Source organism: Lynx rufus, unplaced genomic scaffold, assembly GCF_022079265.1.
Source record: "Lynx rufus isolate CCGP_SWC_20201006 ecotype Redwood Valley unplaced genomic scaffold, mLynRuf1.p SCAF_11, whole genome shotgun sequence".
NCBI lineage: Eukaryota > Metazoa > Chordata > Mammalia > Carnivora > Felidae > Lynx > Lynx rufus.
The window spans coordinates 36,789,339-36,815,799 of record NW_025814825.1 but is presented as its reverse complement, the minus strand read 5'-3'; the positions used below and the strand labels follow the sequence as shown (position 1 = coordinate 36,815,799).

The 26,461-nt window shown below is 44.9% G+C and overlaps 1 protein-coding gene across 2 annotated transcripts in view; it reads left to right on the top strand.

Annotated features, from left to right (window-relative positions):
* The first annotated feature begins 298 nt into the window (after nt 1-298).
* The window catches only part of BLNK (B cell linker), a 75,991-nt gene continuing 49,828 nt past the window's right edge, over nt 299-26,461 (top strand). For both annotated transcript variants that reach the window (XM_047073221.1, XM_047073220.1), the window contains exons 1-2: nt 299-519; nt 25,310-25,375. In XM_047073221.1, coding sequence (XP_046929177.1) covers nt 473-519; nt 25,310-25,375 — 113 coding nt within the window. In that variant the 5' untranslated portion in view covers nt 299-472. The remainder of the gene's footprint in view (nt 520-25,309; nt 25,376-26,461) is intronic.

Genomic DNA, 26,461 nt, shown 5'->3' with positions numbered 1-26,461 from the left:
TGAGAATTGATTATTCTGCTTTTTCTTGAGCCCAGGAAGCTACTGGGGACAGAATGACACCTGCTGAAAACAAGGACTATATGTGTTTGGGACAACAGGAAGTAGTGACCAGCCAGAAGCCCGTCCTGACCTGATTACAAATCTGGTTATAAAAGAAAGCAGCTGGAAAGAAATTTGCATGTCCAATAGGTTTCACTATTAAAGTTTACACAACGTGGAGTAATCAGCCAAGCTGGCTGGCTACCCAGATCACATGATTGTGTAGAAACATGAAACTTGACTATGTGCTCGAGCAAGTTTTACTTCTCCCTAGTGTAGGGTGTCTGCCAGCAGCCGGCACTCTCTCGGAAATCAGACTCAAGTGACTGGGACCCTTGAGATCAAAGGCTTACCATGCTACTCCCTAGGAGGGCCAGTGACTGCTGACCTTACCACTGACGGTTATTCGTGGCTCTTATAATTAACAAAAAGAATGGACAAGCTTAACAAAATAACTGTCCCTGCCAGTCAGAAGTTGAGGTAAGATTTTCCCCATCCAATACTTCTCCTTCCTTTTTTTTTTTTTCTTTAATGATCTACTGATTCTGAGAAAAACTGAAATCCTGGAATACTTTGCTCGTTGTAAGGCAGTGGGTGGCAATTGCTATAGAGAAGTACCCTGAGTTTTTAAAGAAATATGTAGGAACAAGTGGGCTTATTCTAGCTGGCTTTTGTCATTGAAAGATGCATGTAGGAAGCCCTGGGGAGACGGTAAAAAAGAAAACCCAAGGACTTAGATTCTATTGAAGTTCAGCTTTCAGAGTCTGAATACAACAAATTATTCGAAGGATGCGTTTGTCTAATCTGAATCTCAACCATTTCACTGTGGATTACTATTTAATGTTTAATGTTAAAGATGGTTGTAATCATTTGTATTCATTGCAGTTGTCTCTTATTTATTTTGTGGGTGGGTATCACAATTGTGTGGGGACATGAGATCTGTTTTTCCAGTGTTATTTTGTCACTATAGCAATTATCTAATAAAAAGCCACTTAGAAATTAAAAACCAGAAGTGGCCCAAGGGGCAAGAATCAAACAACTCCTCTGAGCTGTGGAAAAGACAGTATCCCAACTTTTTATTTTGAAGATCTTTTTATTTCATGGTAACAGCATCATGGTTGTTGGAGATCGGAAATTTTAAATGTTCAGTGAGTGTTTTATATTCCAACTACCACTTTGACCTTCAGTTTGTCATGGGTGATGTGACACGTGCAACAAGTAAACTATCACAAATAATAAAGAGCTAGACAATTAGAGGTTTTGAGACAAAATTTAAGAGAAATGAGTCTGGAATTTGCAGAGTGACCGCCCTTCACAGTGAGAATTTGGATCTTATACCGGTTAGGTGTTTGGTAAATGGTGTTTTGAAATGAACTGCTGATCTGGGACCAGTAGGCTCCATCAGCACGGTCAGCCATTTCAAGGGTGTGTTGTTGGGTACTGTGGTTTGACCTGCACTGACAGGGGCCAAGAAGGTACCTCAGTCTTTCCCTTCGTCTTGAGTCACTACACTCTCATGGGAGGGGGGGCAGATGAATCAATGAAAGTAGTAAGAGACTAAATGAAAATAAGAAGGGAATTGGAGTAGCTGAGAAAGATCTCATGGAGAAAATGCTTCAAGAGCTAGGTTTGAGAGGCAAGTAAGACAAAAGTAGGGTGAGAATTGGAGGAAAAACAATGAGCCGGGAGGGAGGAAATAGAGAAACGCAACTTGGAACTGGACTTGAACACAATCCATTGGTGGGATGATGAGAGTGTTCTGTCCAACAGAGACTATGGAGTAGGGTGTATGGAACCAGAAGGTCCTGGTAAATTGGGATGTGTAGGGTGGAGTCAGCTCACAAAGGACAGTGAGGGCTCTAACCACAGGGGGTTAGAGAATGGTTTACAGGAATAGAAATGTCATGCCAGCAAGCATGCAATAGGGGGCAGGGATACTCTGTAATGGGGCCAGTTAAGCAGCCTAAGCATCTAGTGCCATAGGCCTGGACTTGAGGCACAGCAGTAAGAAGTGAAAGGAAAAGAGTGTAGGAAAGACATGCCAAAGAAACCAACAAGGCATGGATATTAGGGCTTCTCTCAAATGAGCAAGAGGGTTTTATATAGTCCTTTCCAGACATTCCATAACCTGGAGCTACGTACGCTAAGCCTTAGAACCTCTTTTAGGAAATCCAGATGGGAATTTAAATAAGGAAAGGGAATAGAACCTGAATCATCATACGAGCTCCACCCTCTACCACCCTGGGACAAAGTCCAGCTTAATCACAGAGTGAGTGGTCAATAGGCAGTATACAACCATAGATTATAGGGCGGGAAACCAAAATTATATTGTGGATAATCATACACCGCACTCATCCGCTGAAGCAGAAGTAAATTTTTTTCCACTTGGTTACTCAGTTGTCTTTACAGAATTGGCCTGTTTTGGTAAAATGTGCACTGCCAACGCGGAGCTTGTCAACGACAGGAAATTGTAAACATGATGGACTTGAAGCACCACCTTAAATCTTTTCTGTAATTAGGTGGGATGTCAAAGAATAGGGAAATGAAATACTTGATCCCTGTGATTTGTGCCCTCTGTCCTGACTGACACCAATTCGGAAGGTTGCGTAACTGCAATTATTTGGTACCAGGTGACAGTGTAAGTGAAGAGCTGTGTTTATATCCTTAGGTTTATCAAAATTTATGTGAGACTTTGCCTAAACTCTTAGCCACAAAAACAGAGAGATAGTGAGTGTCCATCAAGGGCACATAGTGATCCTGGAACATAATAACTGTTAGATTAAAACTGGCAGTCATGAATATCACTGCTATTCTTTCTTCTTAATTCCGTAGTTGTGCAACTGATTTCCTGAACATAAACGCAGAACTTTGCATTGACCCTTGGTAAAGTTTATGTTCATTTCAGTTCTTCTTTTTGACCATTTTGGTTATTTTACCTATTGATTGTGTGACACGTGTGGCATTTAGCTTTGCAAGGACTCTAGATGTGACAAACACCCTTCCTCTGCCTTAACCTAAGTGGCGAAAAATCTGTTGAGCACAGCAGAGCCCTGTCTTGGGTGTCCGGATCTCACTGCCAGGACTCTCACTTGGAGATGTAATTTCACAGCTTCTGGGACATGACTTCTCTCCTCAGGTCTTGGAATCTTCAATTGGAATTTCCAGTTACTTGGCTTTTCAAGTTCAATTCTTCAGAAACAAATTCACCAGGGCATCTGGTTGGCTCAGTAGGTAGAACATGTGACTCATCATCTTGGGGCCGTGAGTTCAAGTCCCACAATTAGGTGTAGAAATTACTTTTTTAAAAAAGGAAAGAAATTCACCTTATTTTCACCTTTCTGCCACTAGCTCCATCTCTGAGCCTCCCTATTTCCGTCAATTGCATCGTCATCAACCCCAACTCTAATTCATCCCTCTCTGCACCCCCATTCACCTACCGCACCCTGTAGTCTTTCTTTAACGAAGCTTCCATATATTCCATGTATGGCTTTTCTACCACGCCACCCTGGATAAGTCCTCCCCTCTCCTGTGTCCCCCATCTGCAAATGCCGAGTTTGGATGAGCCAATTCCCGAAGCCCCTCTCGGCTCTAATGCCATGTGATCATTTAGGCATGGAGACTATTCTCTGACCCTACTGTTTAAAGATAGACAGCTTTCAATGATTTTATCCCAAGGCCTTCAGGAGATGTTTCCTGACTGAATCATCCATCTTTGAAAGCTGTCCATCCCTAAACAGTGAGGTCAGAAAACACAACTACACAGCATCCAACAAGGTCACCTAGAAGGTTGCTGTGATGTATTTAGAAGGACAATGCAATTGGAGCCCAAAAGGGCTGAATTTCAACGGCCCATTGCTAGCATATGGGTCCTGAGGAAGTCACTCAACTTCCGTAAGCTTCAGTTTCCTCAGGTGTCAAAACTAGAGATGCCTTCCTCACAGCCTTTTCGTGAAGACGAAGTAAGACAACATGGGCTGATGTGCCAAGAATGGCATTGGCTTCATGGTCAGTATAACAAGCAAATAAAAAGTAAACACAATAGCCAGTACTTCAACCCACATATCATGAGTGACCATTTGCAGTCTCTCTTTCTCCTCACGGTAATGGATCCAACCCCCTTGAATTAGAATGGCAAGCAGAGCAGGAAGCTGCCCAGGGCCTCATGATGGGTAGAGCAACTCTTGAACATACATGTGTCTGGGAGCTTCTCTCTTCTCATTCTTTATAAGCTTAGGGCAGAGGCCTGTGCTCGTGAGGGAAGGAAAAAGAAGGCACAGCATCTAATGGTAGAGACAAGATAGACTTCCCAGGAAGTATTTCTCTTCACACTGCCCATCTGCATTATGTCAGCCAAGAAACTGCTCAACTGGGACTTCTTGTGTCACACCAATGGATGGACTCCTCGGACAAGGCCTCTTTCTCCTTGTGGGCAAGCTACCCTGGAGCCACGTTATGAGAATTTGCTTAGTATTTATAGCTTTCAGGGTCATTGGCTAGGGAAACTCGGGGCACTCTTTCTCACCCACTCTGGGCATGGTTGTACCAGGAAAACCCTAAACCAGAGTCCACGTCTCCAAAGCACCCTCTGTCCTGGATCCAGTGATCGCCAGGGTACCATACCCGAACAACTCCCTTCTTTTCACGCAACTGGTCTCGAAGTGGGCTGTGATACACTTAATTAGGTTCGCAAGGATGGAACCACAATTACATTCCAGCCAAGACTCCTACATCACAGAATTGGAGGAGACTGGGCTGGTACTACTCCAGAGAGGAGTTCTGGAGTAGTTCTCTCCAGAGAACTTCAGGCACACATTTGCAGATAGTCTCTTGATTTTCCCCCACGGATGACGAACCTCATCTGTTCAGTGGAGAATTTACTGTTTGGTTCATTTTCAAAGAGGATCTTACTCTTGCCCACATGCAGCAGCATCACGGAATCTAGGCTGGTTAAAGAATACGAATAGGAGGGGCGCCTGGGTGGCTCAGTCGGTTAAGCGTCCGACTTCAGCCAGGTCACGATCTCACGGTCCGTGAGTTCGAGCCCCGCGTCAGGCTCTGGGCTGATGGCTCGGAGCCTGGAGCCTGTTTCCGATTCTGTGTCTCCCTCTCTCTCTGCCCCTCCCCCGTTCATGCTCTGTCTCTCTCTGTCCCAAAAATAAATAAACGTTGAAAAAAAAAAAGAAAACGAATAGGAGGGGTGCCTGGGGGGCTCAGTCAGTTGAGCGTCAAGTCTTGATTTTGGCTCAGGTCATGGTCTCATGGTTTGTGAGATGGAATCCCGTGTCGGGCTGACAGCACAGAGTCCGCTAGGGGTTCTCTCTCCCTCTCTCTCTGTCCCTCCCCCGCTCATGCTTGCTCACTTCTCTCTCGAAATAAATAAGTAAACTTTAAAACAAAGAATATGAATAAGAAAAAAAAATTGAACGATAGCTTGTAGCAGGGAAACGGAAAGGTCTCTCTGGCTTTTTAGAGACTCCACGGAAGCCTCCTTCTGCTGCCCTCCGCGAAGGCCTGGCTGCATCATTTAGATCGGTGCTTCTCCACGAGGGGCACTTTCGTTCCCCAGGGGACACTTGATCATCACAAATGTGGAGGGGGTGCTGCTGGCACCAACAGGTAGACGCCAGAGGTGCTGGTAAGCATCCTACACTTACAGAGCAGTACTTACAGCAAAGAATCGCCAAAAATTGCAATAGAGCTGCTGTTGAGAAACTGATTTAGGCCAAGTAAATGAATTCTGTCTCGAACAGGAAGCCCCTCTTCATTTATATATTCTTATAGAGATGGTATGTGTTTAAAGTTTAGAATATATATCTTTGCAACTGATAAGCCTTCTGATATTCCTCTATCTGGGACGGTTTGGGTGAGGGGTTGCCAAGGAGAAGGGCTAGAGGTGCTGGGGCCTATATTTCAATGAGTTACTATTTTAAAAAAAATTTAGGGTCAAATAAAACTAGATTCCACAAACGACATGCACCAATGGGGTATATGTTGTTCTCTCCAGAGAAATGAAAGCAGGAAAGATCTCCAGGCATAAGGTCATCTTGGAATAGTCTCTGTTTCTACCTCTGTAAGCAGACCAGGTAAACCATGAGTGCAAATCCTTAGAGTTGGGATAAAAAGCCAAGTAAGTGGTAACATAGTTATTAGGAAGTCCAAGGGCTTATAGATCTGATCCTATGGCCAAACTCTGGACAGAGGTGGATACGCTGTGTCTGTCCTAGAGCAGAATGCATTGCCCTGAGGTCCATGGGTAGAATGTTTCGGGATAAAAGACAGGTTGAGGTGTGGGGGATGAGACGCTATGTATCGGTCCACCCTTTAATGTCTTCTCAGTCCCATGTGAAGATGCTGCAGCACTGTGAGGCACGGATCCAAATAACTCTGCCATCACCTTGGATAGTTTCTGCAGCACAATTCACCCTTTCTTCCCTGATCTCCCCATGGCCACTGGTGTATATTTTGTGAAACTGATGGCTGGGTTTTGAGGGTGCAACTTTTTTTTAAAAGAGTTTATTCTAGCTTTAGTAGAAAGGAGTTCTCTATCCAGCCTCCCATGACTCTTTAAGTTGGTGTTGATCTTATCCAGAGGTGAGCAGTTGGTGTGATCCTCTTACACTATTGGGAATGATGAGAGGGTATGCGTGCAAGGGGTCCAGGCTGGTGTGGGGCTGCTGAGTGTTGTAGTGTCAGATGCTCAGGCTCATGGGTGACCCCAGATCCTGCTTCCAAGCCAAAGGGCTGCAGTGCCCTTGCCCACTATGGCTATGACCTTGCCGGGGAAACCATCTGAGTCTGCTTAACCAGACTCTGTCTCTGTTGGATAATGGTCATGGTCAGAGGGGCTTCCACTCTCTCCCCATCGGACGCGTGTGTCTCTTGCTTCGTGATTCCCCTCTGTCAGCCCCTCTTCTGTGTCAGCCTTTCTGCTTCTTTAAGGTGGCCCTGTGTCTCTCTGTTCAGGGCCGTTGATGTCTAAGCCTCAAGGACAGCTTCAGTGTTCTCACTGCACACGCTTGCTGGACTTCCTGGGCCCCTAGAAATGATGTAGTCAGTTCTGGTCACAGGTTCCCTGAGCCACGCCAGCTGAGCCTGCTCCCCCTGCTCTGTGGAAGGACACGGACAGCAGCGGAGAAGCCCCCATCCAGATCACACAGGTCTCCTGGCGAGGACTTGGGAGGCCGTCTCTTTAGCAACTTTATTTCTGAGGCAAGAAACCTAAGGCCCAGAGAGGTGAAGTCACTGTCGGAGCTCACATAGCCGATCCTGCTCCAGAACCGTAGCTCCCTGTTTGCCTGCTGGGAGAAGGGAGTACATAGGCCACTCCCCTCTTTTTTTATTTTTTTTTTACCCTGTGTCAGGTGTTGACCAATAGAGGTTGGTCCAGCTTAGTCTATATTCTGTATTTGCCCTAGATATTAAAAAAATTTTTTTTAATGTTTATTTCTTGAGAGAGAGAGTGTGTGTGAGTGAGGGAGGGGCAGAGAGAGAGGGAGACACAGAATCCAAAGCAGGCTCCAGGCAGTCAGCACAGAGCCCAATGTGTGGCTGGAACTCACGAACTGCGAGATCATGATCTGAGCGGAAGTTGGGCGCTTAACCGACTGAGCCACCCAGGCGCCCCTAGACATTTTTTTTTAACTAAAAGAACTAATTTACTAGTGAGAAACCCCAGAAACCCCTACAGAACCATGCCTGTCAGTATTTCAGGCTCTTACAGGTTTCCTGGTCTGCACTTGAATTCTGTGCTGACCCAGAACATTTGATATCTACGGATACATATTTTTCCAAGAACGTTCCCACAGTCGTTTGTGTAGTCTGAGAGTGAGCTGTAATTATAAACAGAAGAGTTGGTCTCACGCATAGACTGAGCATACAGGACCGACGTGGTATAATTTAAGAAGTGCTCAGAAAGGTGTTTTTGCCATACTGGAAAGAATAGGATCTTTGAAATCAGGCAGGTCTGGATTTGAATACTTCTCTGTACTTACCAGCTCATGGTCTTTGAACGGGTCATGTAATCCCTTTTCGCCTCAACCTTTTCATCTGGAAAGTAATATCATACATTATTATAATAACATATAACATAACAGGGGTGTTGTAGCAGTGAATATGTTAAACAGAGAGGAAGAGATCCGTGGATGCTTCCTTCCCCCAAATCCCTCCTGGCCGGGGCTTTCCCAAATTGTGTCATTAAAGAGGCATCCATGCGGGATAAGGCAGTGTCTCAGAGTCCTGGTTCAAAATGAAAGCTCACCGAGGGTAATAGGTTAAAGCATTAAGGCACTATCTGTCAACAACATCCCTGCGGCTGGAGGGCAGATAGCTGGGCTTTTCTCTCCCGCACAGAGGTGGCTCAGTCCACAGCTGTTAGCTGAAAGAATGGGACTTTGTTCAGGAAAGAACAGGTGATAAGGAGGGAAAGTTTGGAGGAGGGAGACCACGCCTAAGCAAAGGGAGTTGGCGGTGGGGGGCTGTGGTTAAGGATGCTCCCTACAGGGTGAGAGATCCCCCCCCCCCCATTCAATTTGTTGTCGTTGTTTACTTTACAACTTCACTGCTATGGGATGAAGAATAATCTCTTAGGCACAGGAAGCATATCAGTGTCCACACTCAGTACCTGGCCGGAAGGAAAGTCATCTTATTTTAGTGCGAATAACTATGGGTGGGATAAAATACAAACTTGGGAAATACACTTTCAAAAGGGAAATGGCAAATGAAATACCAAATCCTTGGAAAACCAGATCCTCGTCGTTATCTGTGACTACTGTGCCTTTTAAGCAGTCTTTACAGCCTGTTTAGGGTCAAAGTCTTTTTCTTTTTTTTTTTTTTTCTTTACAATAGAAAGTCTTTTCATTTCATTTCATATCATTCTCCACATTCAAAAATGATCACATTTGCAAACCAGTCACGGATGATTGGGCCTAATATACCTGATGCATGCCGAACACAACCTCTTAAAACGATTAAAACAAAAGGTATTTGTGTAAATACCTCCAAATAAAATGGGGGGAAATCTGCTTTAAAATTGCTAATGACCTCTTTGTGGGAATGAGGTTTCCTTTTGGGGTGATGTAAAACCTCTGCAACTAGATAGCGGTGGTGGCTGCACCCCGTCAGGAAGTTGCTCAATTGCACACTTCGAAACGGTAGAAATGGTCAATTTTACACAGTGTATTTCGCCTCCATAGAAAAAAGTGACAATGAAATTATTTTCTGTACTTACCATAAAATATTATACTTGGGGATCCGTGCTATATTTTTTTTCACCAATTAGATGTTGTTTCAAAGTGTGTTTTCACGTATTATTAATAAGCATTTTTGGATGGTTTTTAAGAATTACAAGGCTTCTTTCCACTTCAATCCCCACATGTGATATTCCCCAATAGGGTTTTTTACTCAGATCCCAGTGAAATGAGCTTAACTGAGCCGAATTTTTCAACGTACTAGAAATATCATTCCTCAAAATCACTCTTCACTCTCTGAAAATATCTTTGCTTTTAACTATCAAACTGGGATGCCCAGATAAGTGGGTGACAATATTATATTGTGCCAATGTAGACATAGGCAAGAGTCCTTTTTTCCCATCAAGGCTAATCTTTAAAAGGACATGCTTGGGGCGCCTGGGTGGCTCAGTTGGTTGGGCATCCGACTCTTGGTTTCTGATCAAGTCATGATCTCACAACTCATGGGTTCGAGCCCTGCATTGGGCTCTAGGCTGACAGCATGGAGCCTGCTTGGGATTCTTTCTTTCTCCCCACCCCCCCTCCCCTGCTCACTGTCTCCTTCAAAATAAATATATAAATTTAAAAAAAAATTTTTTTTTAATTTAAATGAGCGTGCTCGGTTACTTGGGTGGCTCAGTCAGTTGGTTAGGCATCCAACTCTTGATTTCAGTTCAGGTCATGATCTCGTGGTAGTAAGATCAATCCTGTCAGCCCCTCCCCCTGCCCCAGTCCCCCTCCCCTGCTGAGCACAGAGCCTGTTTAGGATTCTCATTCTCTTTGCCCTTCCCCAACTCACACGCACTGTCTCCCCCCCCTCTCTCTCTCTCTCTCTCTCTCTCTCTCGCTGAAAATAAATAAATAAATAAATAAATAAATAAAAGAACATGCTTAAATTCTTAAAAACACATTCCTTTTCTAGAATTACACAGAATTACATTTTCGGAAGGTTCTGAAATGTGATTAGAATTATACATCACATCATCGTCTTACAAATTTGTTGTTTGGGAATCATCAGTTCCCCAGGGCAATTTTCATGCCGGTTGAGGAGAGGCCGTGAACATAGTAAAATGTCAGCTGTCTGCACCTTGTTAGAACAAAGAGCATGTCAAAGCCAAGCACAGTGACAGGATTAAATAACATGACCTCTGGGGACTGTTCCAAACCAACAGTCTGTGCCATCTGTGGACACAGGAGCCTCCTGTAACTTTTTGCATTTTGCAACCTGCTTATGTATGTATGGCTTTTTGGAAGAGATTTCCCTTCCCCCCAGTCCCTCCCTGCTGCTGTGAGTGGCTGAGCGAGGGGACCAGCAAGGCCTCCTCAGCGCTGGGAGGAAGGAAAGGGTGTCCCTGCAGTCCCCGCAAGTCAGTAGAAACTATCACAGCAAGTGGCAGATCATCTAAGAACTTCTTGAGTCTAGTTTAGCCTATTTCCTTTGTCACCTCATCAGTCTCAGGGTGCTGTGCCCGTGCCTAACTGCCTCTGACAGGGTAAAGCATGCCAGGATTTGTAAAAAGGATTCAGGGCCTTCATAGGATCATCCCTACTCCTGCCTGTGCAGGTCAGCCCAGTTGGACTTATAACCCAGATCAGCACTTCAGACATGCCAAAGACAACCACAAAGTATTTGCAGATCGCGGTAGAAAGAAAAATGGTAGAGTGTCTGGAGAAACTTGCAAGTTAATTTCTCTGGTTAACGGTGGTTAAGAACCGCAGAAACAAGTTGCTAACAGTTAAGCTGCATGCACCCCTCCACGCCAGGTCTCCTGGACAGTCTTTGTCACTAGGATGCCGTGAAAGGACACGGGCACGTGGTGCCCTGGTCTCCCTCCGTGAGTCCAGCCACCCTGCTTCTCAGGAGGTCCCAGACCCCAGAGGCCTGGACCGCGTTCCTACCCACTCCCCACCTGCCTGCACTACCCTCTGCCTCTCCTCCTGCCATCTGTCCCGTCCTCTTTGTTTTCTGCCCCTCCTTAAAGATAGAGACAGGCCGCTAAGAGCCCATGCTTCCCTCTAGCAACAAGTCAGCTCTTGAGGACCAGCAGCAGGGTGGTGGTGGGGGCACATGTGTCCCCAGTAAAGACTGCTTGCTTGGTGGAAGGATCGGATGCCTTCTCCAGGGACAGAGATGGAGGTGACCAAAGAGGCCTGTGGTGATGGCCTCTCCTGCCCGGGTAAGGGTCAGGCTGAAACAAGCCAGCATAGGTTATCCACGGGTGGTTGGGAGCATGGGCTCTGGAGTCAAAAGGCCCCACTTTGAATCCCAGCTGTCCTCAACTGGGTGTAGGACATGGGACAGATTACCCAACTTCTCTGAGTGAATGTTTTCTCATGTATTAAAACTGGGATAATCACAACAATGTGAATATGCAATGTATAGGCGAAAACACTACTGATCTAGACACTTAGAGGTAGTTAAGATGACAAATCTGGTGTGTAGTTATTTTTAATCACAGTAAAAAATGCGGATAATAATAGGACCTACCTCAGAGGGTCGCGAGGGTTAAGTGAAGTAATAGATGCAAAGCACCTGGCGCATAACACAGGCTCACTAAGCGCCAGCTTTTACTATTGAACTACCGATTATCTGAGTCTGACCACCGGCATGGCTTCCTGGGCACGGACTGTTCATGGTGGCTCTGGGCTGTGGCACAAAAAAGTGGAAGACGCAGTCCCTGCAACGGAAAAGCTGGGCCTCTGGCAGGAGACCCAAGCCATGTGTGGAAAGGGAAAGAACAGGGTGTGATGGAAAGAGCTGGGGGAATCTTTAGCTAATCAATCTTTTTTTTTTTTAAGTTTTTGAAATTTATTTTGGGAGAGAGAGCATGCACGAGCAGGGAGGAGGAGAGAGGGGGGGAGAGAGAAGGGGAGAGAGAGAATCCCAAGCAGGCTCTGCACCATCAGTGCAGAGCTCGATGTGGGGCCCGAACTCACGAACCCTGGGATTATGACCTGGGCCGAAGTCAGATGCTCAACCGACCAAGCCACCCAAGAGCCCCTTTTGCTAATCAATCTTGAGGCAGTGGCAACATTTCTCTAGAACTTAAGTTTCCTCCCTTACAACAAGAGGGGATTGACCCAAGATATTACTAAAGTCTCTCTCACTGTGACTACCTTAATGACAGGCAAACCTAGGAGTCAGGGTTTCCAAGCTGTGTGGTCCGAGACAAGACAAGCGTCATGATCTCTCTGGGCCTTGGTATCTGCATCTGTGAAATGGGACGGTGGTGCTAACTCATCCTTGGGGGGCTTCCTCCACCACAGAAGGGGCTGTCAAAACTTTTGTGCCATCTCCAGTGCGGACTCACTTTCTAGAAGGAAGAAAGCCCCCTCTGCTGCTGAATTTGCAAATCTAAATACAGCACCAATGATGCCACAGGAAGGAGGGACATGAGGAAGCTGGGCCAGGACTAGAAGAGGGTTGGAGAGGCAGAGGAGGGAAGCCTGCCAGCCAACGGGATGGGACAGTCTCCGCCGCATGCAGATAGCAGACTAGTCACTAAAAAGTGGCATTCTGCTTCAAGATGATGGTTCACAACCAGAGACTTCAGCTTTGAGACAGAAATTATCCAAAAGGAAGATATTTTGTGCAACTCAGAGAATCCCCCAGTCTCTGTCTGTGTTTGTCCTCTGGTTTCACATAAACCAGAAGGTTTTTGTCATGGGATTAGGGGGTGGCAGGACCTTTTTCCTGCATTCCCAGGGGGAAGGATTTGTGCTCAAGCTAGTTAGCTCTGTGTCAGGCACCTGACTTTCCCAGCGTGGGCACTCATCCAGGGTTTATAGACTAAAGAAGACAAATACATGTTTCATGTAAAAAAAAAAAAAATGATAACATTAAACTTTAAGAAGAAACCTTCCACCCATCAGTAAGTTAAATAGTATTTCAAGATAATACTTTAAAAATCAAAAGGCAAGGGGCGCCTGGGTGGCGCAGTCGGTTAAGCGTCCGACTTCAGCCAGGTCACGATCTCGCGGTCTGTGAGTTCGAGCCCCGCGTCGGGCTCTGGGCTGATGGCTCAGAGCCTGGAGCCTGTTTCCGATTCTGTGTCTCCCTCTCTCTCTGCCCCTCCCCCGTTCATGCTCTGTCTCTCTCTGTCCCAAAAATAAATAAACGTTGAGAAAAAAAAAAAAATTTAAAAATCAAAAGGCAAAAAAAAATAGTTCACAATGAACAAAATATTGAAATGTTATTGTTTATTTACTTATTTATTTTGTTTAATTTATTTTGAGAGAGAGAGTGGGGGAGGGAGGGAGAGAGAGAGAGAGAGGAGAGAGGAGAGAATCCTAAGCAGGCTCCACACTGATGCAGGTCTGGAACTCATGACCTGTGAGATTATGACCTGAGCACAAGTCAGATGCTTCACTGAATGACCCACCCAAATGCCCCAAAATATTGACATTTTAAATGAAGACAGGACCAGTATTGCGGATCTGTTCTGCCTCAGACCCCAGTATGGTCCACTGTGCAGCCATCAGTTCTTCCCCCTGCCCAGCTGGGGCACTAAAGGGCATCTTGATGTTATCCTTCCAGTATCTCCCTACCGTGGACTCGGGCTGGGGCCCAGGAGGGCTGCTTTCATACCGGTCTCCCAGCCACCAGTGTCCCCTCCTCCCTTTTTCTACCCTAGCCTGGGCACACCTCTGAGGAAAGGTTTTCAGGGGCTTCCTGCTGCCTATAACCCATCTCCTTGGCCTGACTAACAAGGCCCTTGCTGCCTGACCCCACCCTCCAGCCTCATCTATGACTCCACCCTTCCCCCAACACCCCACATCCTGCTGCTCTCAGCTTCTCACCAGACCCCAAACATCCCAGCCAGTTTCACCTCTGGGCCTTGGCACCTGCTGTTTCTGCCACCTGGCTCCTGTTCCTCACTCTTTTGCCTGCTGAGTTTCCATCTTCCCATCAGGATCCAGTTCCCAGGACACTTCATCTCAAAACTTCGGGTCAGCCACTCCCTTCTCAGGGGCCCTCACAGCCCTCTGATCCTCCCTATGGCCAAAGGAGGAGTTTTCCCTTTTACGTGTCTGTATCATATGGATTTTTAGGGATTAGCATGTATTACTTTCATAAAATGAAGAAACAATACTACTTTGAGTTTAGGAAACGAAGTTTAAGATACAGCATACAAAAGATGTCACATGAACCAAATAACAGTTCACAAACTGTTATCAACACTAGAGATTAAATGGCCCATCAGTAGTCCTGCCTGAAGTGCTATAAATCCAGGAAATACAGAAATAAAATGTAGAGCTCCAAAAGACCTCAGCGCCCCTGTAATCCAATCTTCTCGTTTTACAAGAGAAAATGAGGCACTGAGTGATGAAGGGGATTGCTCAGATTGGCAAAGCCAGGAAGCAGCAGAGATAAGAGCAGAATCCACCTCTCTAGGCTCCTGTGCTCTTTCCCTAAGCGACCTCCTTCCTGCGCCCAAGAAATAATGTGGAAAGGGAAAGGAGCCACTTAAGCTGGGCCTTGGGCTCAGGAGAACAATTGTGGGTTCATAACAGTGGGCATCATAATTATGTCTAAAATGTTTGGTTGGGTCCAAATTGTGAAGCCTTTGAATGCCAAGCAAGTGAGTTTGTCCTTTATCATGCACGAAGCAGGGAGACATTAAAGGCATTCATGTGTGGGGTGACATGATGCAAAGGGGTAATTTAAGGAAACGAATTTGGGGGAAGGGAGGGACTGAAGTAGGGAGACCCAGATGGGAAGCTTTTGGCGTTGTCCATTGTCCATGAGATCATAGTGGCTGTGGCTGAAGGAGTGGGCATGAGGAAACAGAGACAGGAAAGATCATCTGGAGGTGAACTGACTGAACTGGTGATCGCAGATGAAGAGTCAAAGAGAAAGAGGGTCAAAAAAAGCCCAGAAGGTTCAAGCCTGAGCATCCAAGGGTACCCGATTATAAATTCCATTGTTTTCTTATTCTCTTTCGTATCAGAAGCTTTCAACTTTCTATCACACAATGCTTGTATTGAAATTTAACAACAAAAATAAAACATACTATAAAAATGATGAGTAGCATCTTAAAAAGAAACCCAGACTCAATGATCGAAGATCATTTAAATACCTCAGAAAGGAGGAAGTCAGATGAAGGATCGGCAGACCCAGTGATGATTGTTACATTTTTAAAACTCCATTCATGGTGGAAAGGAATTAAGAGAATGAATGTCTTCTTCTCGGTATATACCAAGGAAGATGTTAGAGAGATTGTTACTCCAGATGATCTTAGGAACATATATGTTGGAGGAAACAGCCGGATATGAGGAGAGTGCAGATGTTCTAAGGTACCCAGCCAAGTAGATGCAGATAATTCACAGATCCAAGCCCACTGTCAGCGGGGGTTCCAGGAGCTCAGGGCAACAGTGAATAACTCTCAGCCAAGAGGAAAAGTCAGGATTATTCAGGAGACCCAAGGAGTTGCTGCAGACTCTTAAGGAGGACGTGGCCTGGTGAAAGCTGGGGTTTAGGAACAGTAGCTGACGAGGGCCCTGACAAAATCCCTCACACACAGAGGACCAGCCCCACGGATACTGACAAAATAAAATTCTAGACCCGGATCGGACCGTGGTTAAGATGTGGGGGGTGAAGAAGGAGGAAGGATTTATCTGCTCTTTTTGTTTGCAAAGAGTCTCTTTCATCCGAGACCCTCTTCAATCCATTCCTAAACCCAAAGCAAACATGGATTTTCTCTGATTAACTTGCTCTGCATTCCACCTTTCCTGGAAAAGACCGAAGTGCAAAAGCCTGCTAAAACCTGCCTTTCATGGTCCTCTGTGAGTGCATTAAGGAGCTGAAAGGAAAGCAAGATGTTTTCTGATCCTTTTATTTTTTCTACTAAAAATAACACCAGATAATACCATCTTTGAAATCATCTCCTGTATTTGGCAAAATTATTGGAAAGATATTTTGTAAAAGATACAAAATTATCTTGGACTACTTTTTGACGATGGGACCAAACTACGCATGTGCAGTGCCTTCTCGGTGCTCCCTTGGCCCTGGTGGAGCTCTGTGTCCACCAGTCCACCCTTCTGGATTTGTTCTGTCCCTCTACATCTCAGGGCTGCTCTCAGCCTGTAGGCACTTTTCTGAAAGGCAGCCAGCATCTATGGATTCTTCTCCCGTGCTCTCTTAGGCCGTGGGTCTTTCCTACAGTGATAATTTGGCCAGCGGTTCTCAACCTTGGCCACACATTAGAATCATCTGGGAGCCAATCGTCTGGTGGGGAGCCTTGGGTATGAGGATTATTAAAAGCACCCTAAGTGACTCTAATGTGTAGCCCAAATCAAGACTACCTCCTCTAAGAAGAAGATGTATAGAGACTGGCCATTGATGTAAGCTCTTAACTCCAAATTTAAAAAATACCCCTTGGAAAAGGCTGGGCTGTTTGTATTCAGCTCCTGGAGTTGGGAGTCCCTGCTCTGGTGCCGGTTGCCAGGGAACAGAGAGCAGGCAGACGGAAAGTAGCTCTGTGTCAAATTTGTATTGATCTGAGCATAGGTGAAGGTAAGAGCCTGGTCCTCCACACCCACATCTGATTCTTTCTGCTCTTTTCCCCTATTGCAAGCAGACATCACACTATTGACTCAAACTCCTATGTTCCTTTCCTGGGAAGAGAGAGTGTCTGGGTAAGCCTTCAGCATCCCAATATGGAGTAAAGCTTTTCTGTTAAAGAAATTTCAGGCAGTGGAGGCAGGTGCGAAAATACTATGGAAGTTGGGGGCCTTCTCTTGTGCTCTGCGCAATTAAGCCTAGACTAGAAGCAGATAAATCTGCCTTGTTTCTTTTAATAAAGCTTCTCAGCTTTCTGTGTGCGTAAGAATCACCAGTCCAAGAAGTTTGTTAAAATGCAGATTCCTGGGCCCCACCTGGGATTTTTATTACCTTGAGATGGTGCAAACCCAGCAATCTGAATTTTTGTTTTTAATTCAATTTTTTTTATTTTTTTTAACGTTTATTTATTTTTGAGACAGAGAGAGACAGAGCATGAATGGGGGAGGGTCAGAGAGAGAGGGAGACACAGAATCTGAAACAGGCTCCAGGCTCTGAGCGGTCAGCACAGAGCCCGATGCGGGGCTGGAACTCACGGACCACGAGATCATGACCTGAGCCGAAGTCGGATGCTTAACCAACTGAGCCACCCAGGCGCCCCTCAATTTTTTTTTTTTAAGCAGGCACATTATTTTGCCTTGTACTAAACTTAGTGGTGATTAAAATGCTCTCTTCTTACACTTGGATACAGCTGGCTCTACGGAAGCATTTGTTGGGACTAAAGGCACCCTAAGAACCCAAAATAATTCATCTTTTTGCAAAGGTATTCCTGCAGGTTAGAGATCAAAATGCCACTCCGGTCAGGGCACGTAATGCCTGGTTTTATGCAGAACTGTGGTTAGTAGATGATTCCCACTTGTTGGTACCAATCAGCCACGCCAGGTTGGGAGCGTTCTCCCTGCAACCACCCATCACCCCCCCCCCCCAGAAAAAAACACTAACAAAACAAGAACAACAACGAAAACACCCCACAACCAAACCCATTTCTGGAGCACCTTCTGGCCTGGAGGAAATCAACCCAGGTGGTAACGCCCTCCCACCCCCACTTCCCTCTAGCAGAGGGCACTGATTCTGAGTTTTGTTCCTGGTCCAAACCAGTCCCCAGGGTCTTCTGCAAGAAGAGCCATTACAATGGACCAAAACTTCCTGTGTGGGCAGGCACCTTACATCCATTGTCTATTATCTTCACAGCAACCTGCAAGGTAGATATCTTCATTTAACAGATGCTAGCGTTTAGAAACATTGTTTTAGAGTGATCTGGGTTTGAACCTGAGATGGAATCTTTCCTGCCCCTCCGCCCCCAGGCATCCAGGACTTGTCAACAGCTCTTGCTGGTGCTGGGGTCAGGTCTGGTCTGGTCTTCTATCTCCACTCCTTCAAGCACATGGGCTGGGGGGGTGGGGGGGGGGTCCTGACATTTCATTGCTCCCTGTCACACCCACCCAGATCAGAGTTTCAGCTAATTAAAAGCCCTTTCAGTTTGCAGGAGGAGAAAAGGTGCAGATAAAGACTGGCTAGCTAAGCAAACAAAGTCTAAGGATCCTACTCACTTGTGAAAATGTTCGAGCTATAAGTGAAAAATGCAGATTACAAAATGTCAAGTATCATCTTAATTATGTAAAATCTATACATACTATGCACATGTAGTAAAACATTAGAAGGCTTTTAATTTTTTAATGTTTATTTATCTTTGGGAGAGAGAGAGAGACAGGAGAGAGAGGCAGAGCTCGAGTGGGGGAGGGGCAAAGAGAGAGGGAGACACAGAATCCGAAACAGGCTCCAGCCTCTGAGCTGTCAGCACAGAGCCCGATGGGGGGGGGGAGGGCTCGAACCCACAAACCATGAGATCATGACTTGAGCGGAAGTTGGACAAAGTTGGACGCTTTACCTACTGAGCCACCTGGGCGCCCCTAGAAGGCTATTTAATTAAATGTTAATAGTGGGGGTTGGAAGTAAGAGTGACATTTTAAGTTTTATTTGCAAATTTTGATACAATGAACATGTTACATGTGGCCACCCTTATAGTGACATACAAAAATAGTTTCACTGCCTGAATAATCCCGTTCCATCTATTCATCCTTCCCTTCCTCCTCCTGAAATCACAACCACTGATCATTTTACTGTTTTCATAGTTTTGCTTTTCCCAGAGTCTAGTTGGAATCATACAGTATGTAGCCTTTTCAGGCTTTCAGGATTGTTTCACTTAGCATAGATTACATTTTTTATCAGAAATAAAGTTATAAAATTAAAAACTGTACAACCTATGTGACCAGTCACTATTTACCTGTGACTCCAAAGAAAAAAAGTCACATCATTCTTTGCCGTTCAAATTACAGTACCCCTATTCCCGCCCCTGGCATTCTGGGACTCCCAGGGCTGCATACATATCCCACACTGCTCCATACTGGCTCTCACTTGTCTCCAGATCCATGAGTCCCTCTTCTTGGAGTCATTTTCCCCCCACTGTGGAGCAGACAGCATCCTCCAGGCACCATGTGAGTTTCTCAGGCTCTTGCACCTTTGGCCACAGACCCTTTCCTCATTCCCCCACAATCCTAACAGGCTTAGTCATACCTACTTAAGACTTTGCTGAAATTTGGGGAATGGAAGGAAGCACAACACAGAGAACGATTTATATTTGCTCCTAGATAAGGTTTCGTTCAGCCTCCTGGATCCTTCTTCAGGTCTTCCGTGCTTTGCTCCCAGCCATAGACTATTTCAAGGGCCAGCTCACCTCTGCACTATAAAAATCCCTGGAGAGGTCAACCTGTAGAGGGACCAACAACCAGAAGGCCCCAGAAGACAGGAAACATCCAGTAGCAAAGCCCAAGGCCTATATACCATATCCTCATTTTCCTCACTTCCTGGCGTAGAGTTTTTGCAGGCTGAGTAGCAGCAAGGACAGCCAGGGACAGGGATATAGTCATGTCCCAACGTCACCAAATGGTCCTGGCCATGTGGCTCTGTGCCAAGCAGATCCAGTCCCTTTTTATGTTGTTGCAAATGTGAGGGGCGTGTCTGTCCTGAACCCGCGTCATTGATACTCTGCTTTAGCAAACTATGGCTCAGGAAGAAAGCACGTGACTATAAAATAAATAAAAATACACAGGCATGGGGTAGTCTAAATCCACACAGAGGAAAGTCCAGAGTCTCACAGAGGAGGGACAGTCTAGTAAAACCCAGAGCCAAATTAAGTTATTAAAGTGACCACTCAATTTATTTGTCTGAAACTTCACCCTTGAATTCTTGAGAACTTTTCCCAAGCATCTATTTGCTTAGGCACAACTAAAAGGCTCACAGCAAGGGGCAGGGGTGGGGGAGGGGGGAGGTGGCGGGGGGGGGGGGGGGGGGGGGGGGGGGGATATGTTCAGAGGGTGGTCTCCTGGCCAGTAAAGTCAGCACCAAGGAAATTGTTAGCAATGCAAATTAGCCGACCCACTACAGACCTACCCAATCAGAAGCTCTGGGGGTGGGTTCACCATGTTCAGAGCCCGTCAGGTGATTCAGGTGCAGTTTACAGTGGGAACCACTGGTCTATCAGATTCTAAAGTAAACCACTTCCTTGAAGTAAAAAAAAACCTGCTGCTTATTTTCAAACAGTGATTTTTTTCCAGCTCAGTACATTGTGGGATCTAAATCCTCTGAGATCCAGGCTCAGCCCGGGTCATACTACTTCAGAGTATTGTTAAATAACTAAGGTTGTTGACATTAATTCAAAAGCTTGAAGAAAAATTTTTAAATCAATGACAAAGGAGAGAATGTATAATTTGATTTGGTTTATAGCGAAATAATAATTGTAATTATTTATATAATGTATTCACCACTGTAAAATGTTGAAATAGCATGCTACTTAAAAAATACGTTATTGGGTGCCTGAGTGGTTCAGTCAGTTGAACATCCAACTTCAACTCAGGTCACAAGCTCTGCGTTGGTGAATTCAAGCCCTGCATTGGGGCCCCCTTCAGATCCTCTGTCCCCCTCTCTCTGCCTCCCCCACTCGCTCTGTCTCTCTCAAAATAAGTACACTTAAAAAATACACTATTGACATCTTTTAAAAAATATATTAGATGAGCTTTGTTCTTCGTTCATTTTATTTTGTTACCTGTACGTGGCTGTCTCTTCATAATTTAAAGAGTAGAACATTGTGCTCCTATTATCCTTCCGCTATCCATGGAAAGATATCTCTGAAAGGGCTAATCAAACCTGAAAGGGTAGGGTTTTTTTTTGCCTATTTTCACCTACACGCGACTTCTCACAGTGAGACCGCTGGTATTTAAATCTGGGAACAGTCCAGCTGCACATGCCTTTGCATGTGCTTTATGTTGTAGTAGAGGGGGGAAAAAAGGGCTCCAAAGACCGTACCAGAGAGCAGGAAAGCTGTGCATCAGGCAGCGTGTGAATAGTTGATAAAAGGAGCTGAGAGCATCCCCAGGTCTTCTTGGTTTGGCGGACACTGTTTTTCCAGGTAACAGACACTTGGCTGCTGAAACAGCAGTCTGTGAGCCTCAAGTGTTGTGTGAACGAGAGGCAGAGGGAGGGGAAAAGTTTTGAACACAAGAGGCATAATTTATGAAGCAACTGATTATTTTAATAATCTATAATGAGGGGCGCCTGGGTGGCTTAGTCGGTTAAGCGGCCGACTTCGGCTCAGGTCATGATCTCACGGTCCGTGAGTTCGAGCCCCGCGTCGGGCTCTGTGCTGACAGCTCAGAGCCTGGAGCCTGTTTCGGATTCTGTGTCTCCCTCTCTCTGACCCTCCCCCGTTCATGCTCTGTCTCTCTCTGTCTCAAAAGAAATAAATAAACGTTAAAAAAAATAATCTATAATGAAAATAATTTAAGAAAGGCCGAGAAGTATCAAATACCAAGTTAAGCAAATGACAGAATTATGTCAAACTCTTTTGCAACAATTTACGCCTGTTTGTCTACACCTGCAGCAAAGTTGCTTATACAAATCAGCCCCTGGCTCCCTCTTACTCTGTGTCTCGCTGCTGACAAATTTCAGACAGCATCCTTCACTCTGGCTCATCTTGTCCTTAAACCTGGGTAAGGTTTAATTTAGTCTAAAGGCATTCCGTTCAGTTACATCAGCTTACAGTGGGAGATGCCCTCTGCTCTGCGCTGGAAATTATTACATTGCTTCCCAATCAAACCATTCCAGCTTCGCTCTCTGTGTCTCTTTCTCTTGTGCCCGGACATCTTATCTCCCATTTTCCCTCATTCCTCTGTCTCAGAGATTCCCTATAGTTCTGCAGGAAAAGGAGATGGGGCAGGGGGAGTGGTAGGCACAGGTTATATGTGAACAAACTCTAGAATCCCGAGGAGTTCCCAAGCAGCTCAAAGGTCGAGCTGTAGGGACCCTCTGTGTATCTCGGTTGGGCAGGTGGTCCTCCTTCACCCTCATGCATTCTCGTCTCCCTGCTGCTGAGCCTGGTGCTCTGCTGAGTTCTCATATGAGTAGAATCCGTGAGCACAGCCTCCCTAACTGGGGATAGAAAACGCGATCTCATTTCCTTTGTTACCCAGATTACTGCTTGGCTCCGACCCCTCCCCACATCCCAACATGGGCCCCTCAGTGGGTCCCCCAGTTCTGAAGACAGTTCCCCAAGATGTAGCCTAAAGGATGTCCTAAAAGAAGTTTCTCTTCTGCTACTCCACCTTCCAGCCGTGTTCCCTGTGCACTCAGCTCTTCACGCCATGGAACACACCCTTGCCCACAGCCCAGAGGCTGCAACAGGATAAACAGGATACCGCTGAACATTCAGGGGCAATGGAGAGGAATTGTCTTGGTGCAAATGCCTAGTGATGGTGCCCGGCATGGCTCTTCTCAGAGCTGGAGCTCAGACCCAGCCTCAGGTTCCAGCCAACACTCCACCCTTGTATCCATCCCTCCCCTCCTCTCCACCACTTCAGTGGTTGTTCTTCAGTATTAGTTCCTAACAATCATTAGATGGAGAAGGGGAGAGAACTCCCTAAGATCCCCAGGACGAGTTCCCATTCCTTGTTTGAGAAATTTCCTTTTCCCAAAATAGTTGAGGGTAAGAGGGTCCATCCCTACCCGGTAAATCTCACCCCACTCCTTAGTGCCCTAGGGCCCCTCAGTAAACAACTACAGCAGAACAGCAACCTAGATGGGTTAGTTAGCCTTAAATTAACACTTAGTTGCAGACGCCAACAGGCTGGCCAGGCAGAGGCGCCCCCTACCCCCCACCCCAAGCCTCCTCCCTGCTCTAAACTCCTCCACCCACACTGAAGAGCTTTGCAACATGTGCGTCCTAAATCCGTGCTGAGCCAGAGATTATTTCCCCGGATTCCCCCCCCCCCCCCCAGTCAACAGGGTTTTGGAGGCCTCTGCCAAGCTGAATTGTGCACCACTGTTCATATTACCTAACGCAAGGCCTAGCTCCCAGAGCAAGAGAAGTGTGCATGCAGGTTTGCGGGAAAAAGGTTTCTCCAAGAGCGATGGCTGTGGACAAGATTTACGTTTTGATAACTATAGGGCCCAATCAAATGGTTTCCTCAGAACAAAGGAAAGGCTTGCCTGAAGGGTAAATTCGGCTATCCTACTCTTTCAGGGCAGAACCGTGTGAAATTATACATACATAATTTACATTTACATATAAATAGAAATAATAAATATATTTATACACACCATTATTTACATATACACTATAATATGTAAATGTGTATTATACATAATATGTGAACACATTTATTAGATATATTTACATGTAAATATAAATATATATAAGTAACATATTTACATATATATTTTTTTAAGTCAGAGAGTTATTATGAAGGATAAAACCATGGCCCAAGATTCCAACTTTTAACATTTTCCCCTATTTATGTATATAAAAACAGATAATAAAATGATAGATGCACAAGCTATGAACATTCAACTAATATAGAAATCTTCGTTGTAAAGTGAAAGTCTCCTTTTTATAAAGCAGAAGCCCTCATCCCCACTCAAGCCTCCAGCCCTCGCTCTGCCATTGGTACAAGGGCACCCAGCTATGAGGACAAGTAGAGACTGAAATCTGTCTTTCGCTATTTGCCAAGCTGTGTGCCTGGCCACTGAGCAATGTCCACTCAGAAAAAAGGGTACCTTTTCCTAATTTGTATGAGGACGTTGTATTGACTTTGAAAACGTTCTTTGAATAATTCCTTGCATATCTTTCTAAAAAATTATGCACCTACCAGCACATAAGAATGTATGTGTCCTTTGCAATCGCACAAAAAAACACAATACACATTATTCTGAACTTTCCTTCCTTTCTTCCTTTTTTCTTTTTCTCCTTCACCGTATTTGTGTAACTTAATAGGTATCGGGGATTTTCATGTATCAGCAATACTGATGTGTGCTTCTTTTTTTTTTTCTTTTTTTTAAGGGTCTGTGGTATTCCATTGTATGGCTTTATCAAAGTTTATTTAGCTAGTTCCCTTTTAATGATTGATGGGCATTTAGGTTGTTTCCAGGTTTTATTTAGTGGGGAGGCAGGAAGGATTAGGGTTATTACACAAATAACATAGTACATAGTGGTATAGTTTTATGACCATGTTCAGGATGGCAAATCCCTAGCAGTAGAATTTCTGGGTCAAAAGGCATGAAGGTTTTAAAATTTAACAGACATTAATCATCACAAATTGCATTCCCAAGAATATCCATATTTTGGTGCACCCGCCACCCCGCCCCAGGGTATTATCACATTAAGTTTTGCCAATTTGATAAGCAGAACATATCTCGTTGTTTAGATGCAAATTCCTTAAAAAATAAGTCATGTTATCTGTTAGCCACTCGTCCTTTTCTGTTAGCTGTATGTTCACATGTTTTGCCCATTTCCTATTGAATTATTCATCTTTTTTTACTGAGTCATAAGATTTCTTTGTAAATCAAAACACGTAGTCCTTATTGTTCTTGTGTTGCAAATATTTCTTCCAGCACATCATTCATCTCCTGATCTTGTGCATATTCCTTTTGTTCTACAGAATTTCCAAATATGTAGGCAGTCAGATTCATTAATCATTTTCCTTATGGCTTCTGTGTAGGTACAACTTTCTAGTGACAGTTTTTCCAGATTCAACCTAGTAAAGTTAACCAAGAACTCTTGTGCCTGATTTCAGCCCACCTGTCCTTCAAGGTAGCCCCATCCTGGCAGTGCGAATGCTCTAAGGACAATGTGATGAACAGTGAGGTTTTTCAGAGGGCTTTTGCCTCCCATGTCTCCTAAAAATGAATAGATCTGGAAACCAGAATTTCTCTTCAGAGCCCAGACATTCAGGGGACAGGGACACGGCCCAATGACCACGTTCCTTACATTATCAGTCACACTTTGCTTTATTCAAGTAGCAGATGGTCGGTTAAATATGATACGATTCTCACTGGGGGCTTATTGTAGGGTTTTTTCTCCTTTTTGTATTCCCTTTTGACTTAAAAAAAAATCAACCTATTATTAATAGTTTATGTTTGATTTTATTTCTTGCAGGCAACTTCAAAAGATGGTCCATGACATCAAGAACAATGAAGGTGGAATAATGAACAAGATCAAAAAGTAAGTTAAACTCCATAGCACTGTATAAGCACTCATTTACATAATTAACACATCATCCCAGCCTGTGCTAAGTGGAAGAAGACAAAGTTCTCCATTACCTGAGTGAGGAGTTGCAACCTTTTTAGCATGTAACCCTTTCTAACTCGTGGCCAGAGTCCATGGTGGTCAGATCTATGTTCAGGAAACATGGCAAATGAACAGGGTGATGCTCAGGGCCCTTTGCTTTCCCCTCTCATTGCAGTAAAAGTGAGCTATGCCACTTAAGATGGCAAATGTCAACAAAGACCTTTATAGAAACAGGAAAATCAGCTTCTGTAACTATGTAGTTAAGGGCCACTAGGACATGGTTGGAGAAATCCAAAAGAGAAGTTACAAGAACACAGCCCTAGCATCTTTAGGATGCCATACCTGTTTTCCATATTTCAATTTTTGTTTTTTCAGTTATAGCCTTAAAATGGAGTTAAAAAAAATTTTTTAATCTTTATTTTTGAGACAGAGAGAGACAGAGCATGAGCGGGGGAGGGGCAGAGAGAGAGAGAGACACACACACAGAATCGGAAGCAGGCTCCAGGCTCTGAGCTGTCCGCACTGAGCCTGTCGTGGAGCTCGAACTTGTCAACTGTGAGATCATTACCTGAGCCAAAGTTGGAGGCTCAAATGACTGAGCCACTCAGGTACCCCTTTAAAAAAATTTTTTTTAACGTTTATTTATTCTTGAGAAAGAGAGAGAACATGAGCAGGGGAGGGGTAGAGAGAGAAGGAGACAGAGAATCCCAAGCAGACTCCGTACTGTCAGTGCAAAGCCCGATGTGGGCCTTGAACCCACGAACTGTGAGATCATGACCTGACCAAAATCAGATGCTCAGCTGATTGAGCCACCCAGGCACCCCAAAATAGTGTTTTCAGTTGGCATTTGGAGAAGGAAACTAGAATTCCAAATCTTCCTGCACATCAGAAACTCTTAAGTTTTTTTAAAAAAAGAAAATAAAAATTGTACATATCTATATTTGTCACTCAAAATCTAAGTTAAGAGGAAAGGGGAGATGGTATTCCACTAAGTTTTTGTTTAAGTTCTTTTTTTCAGAA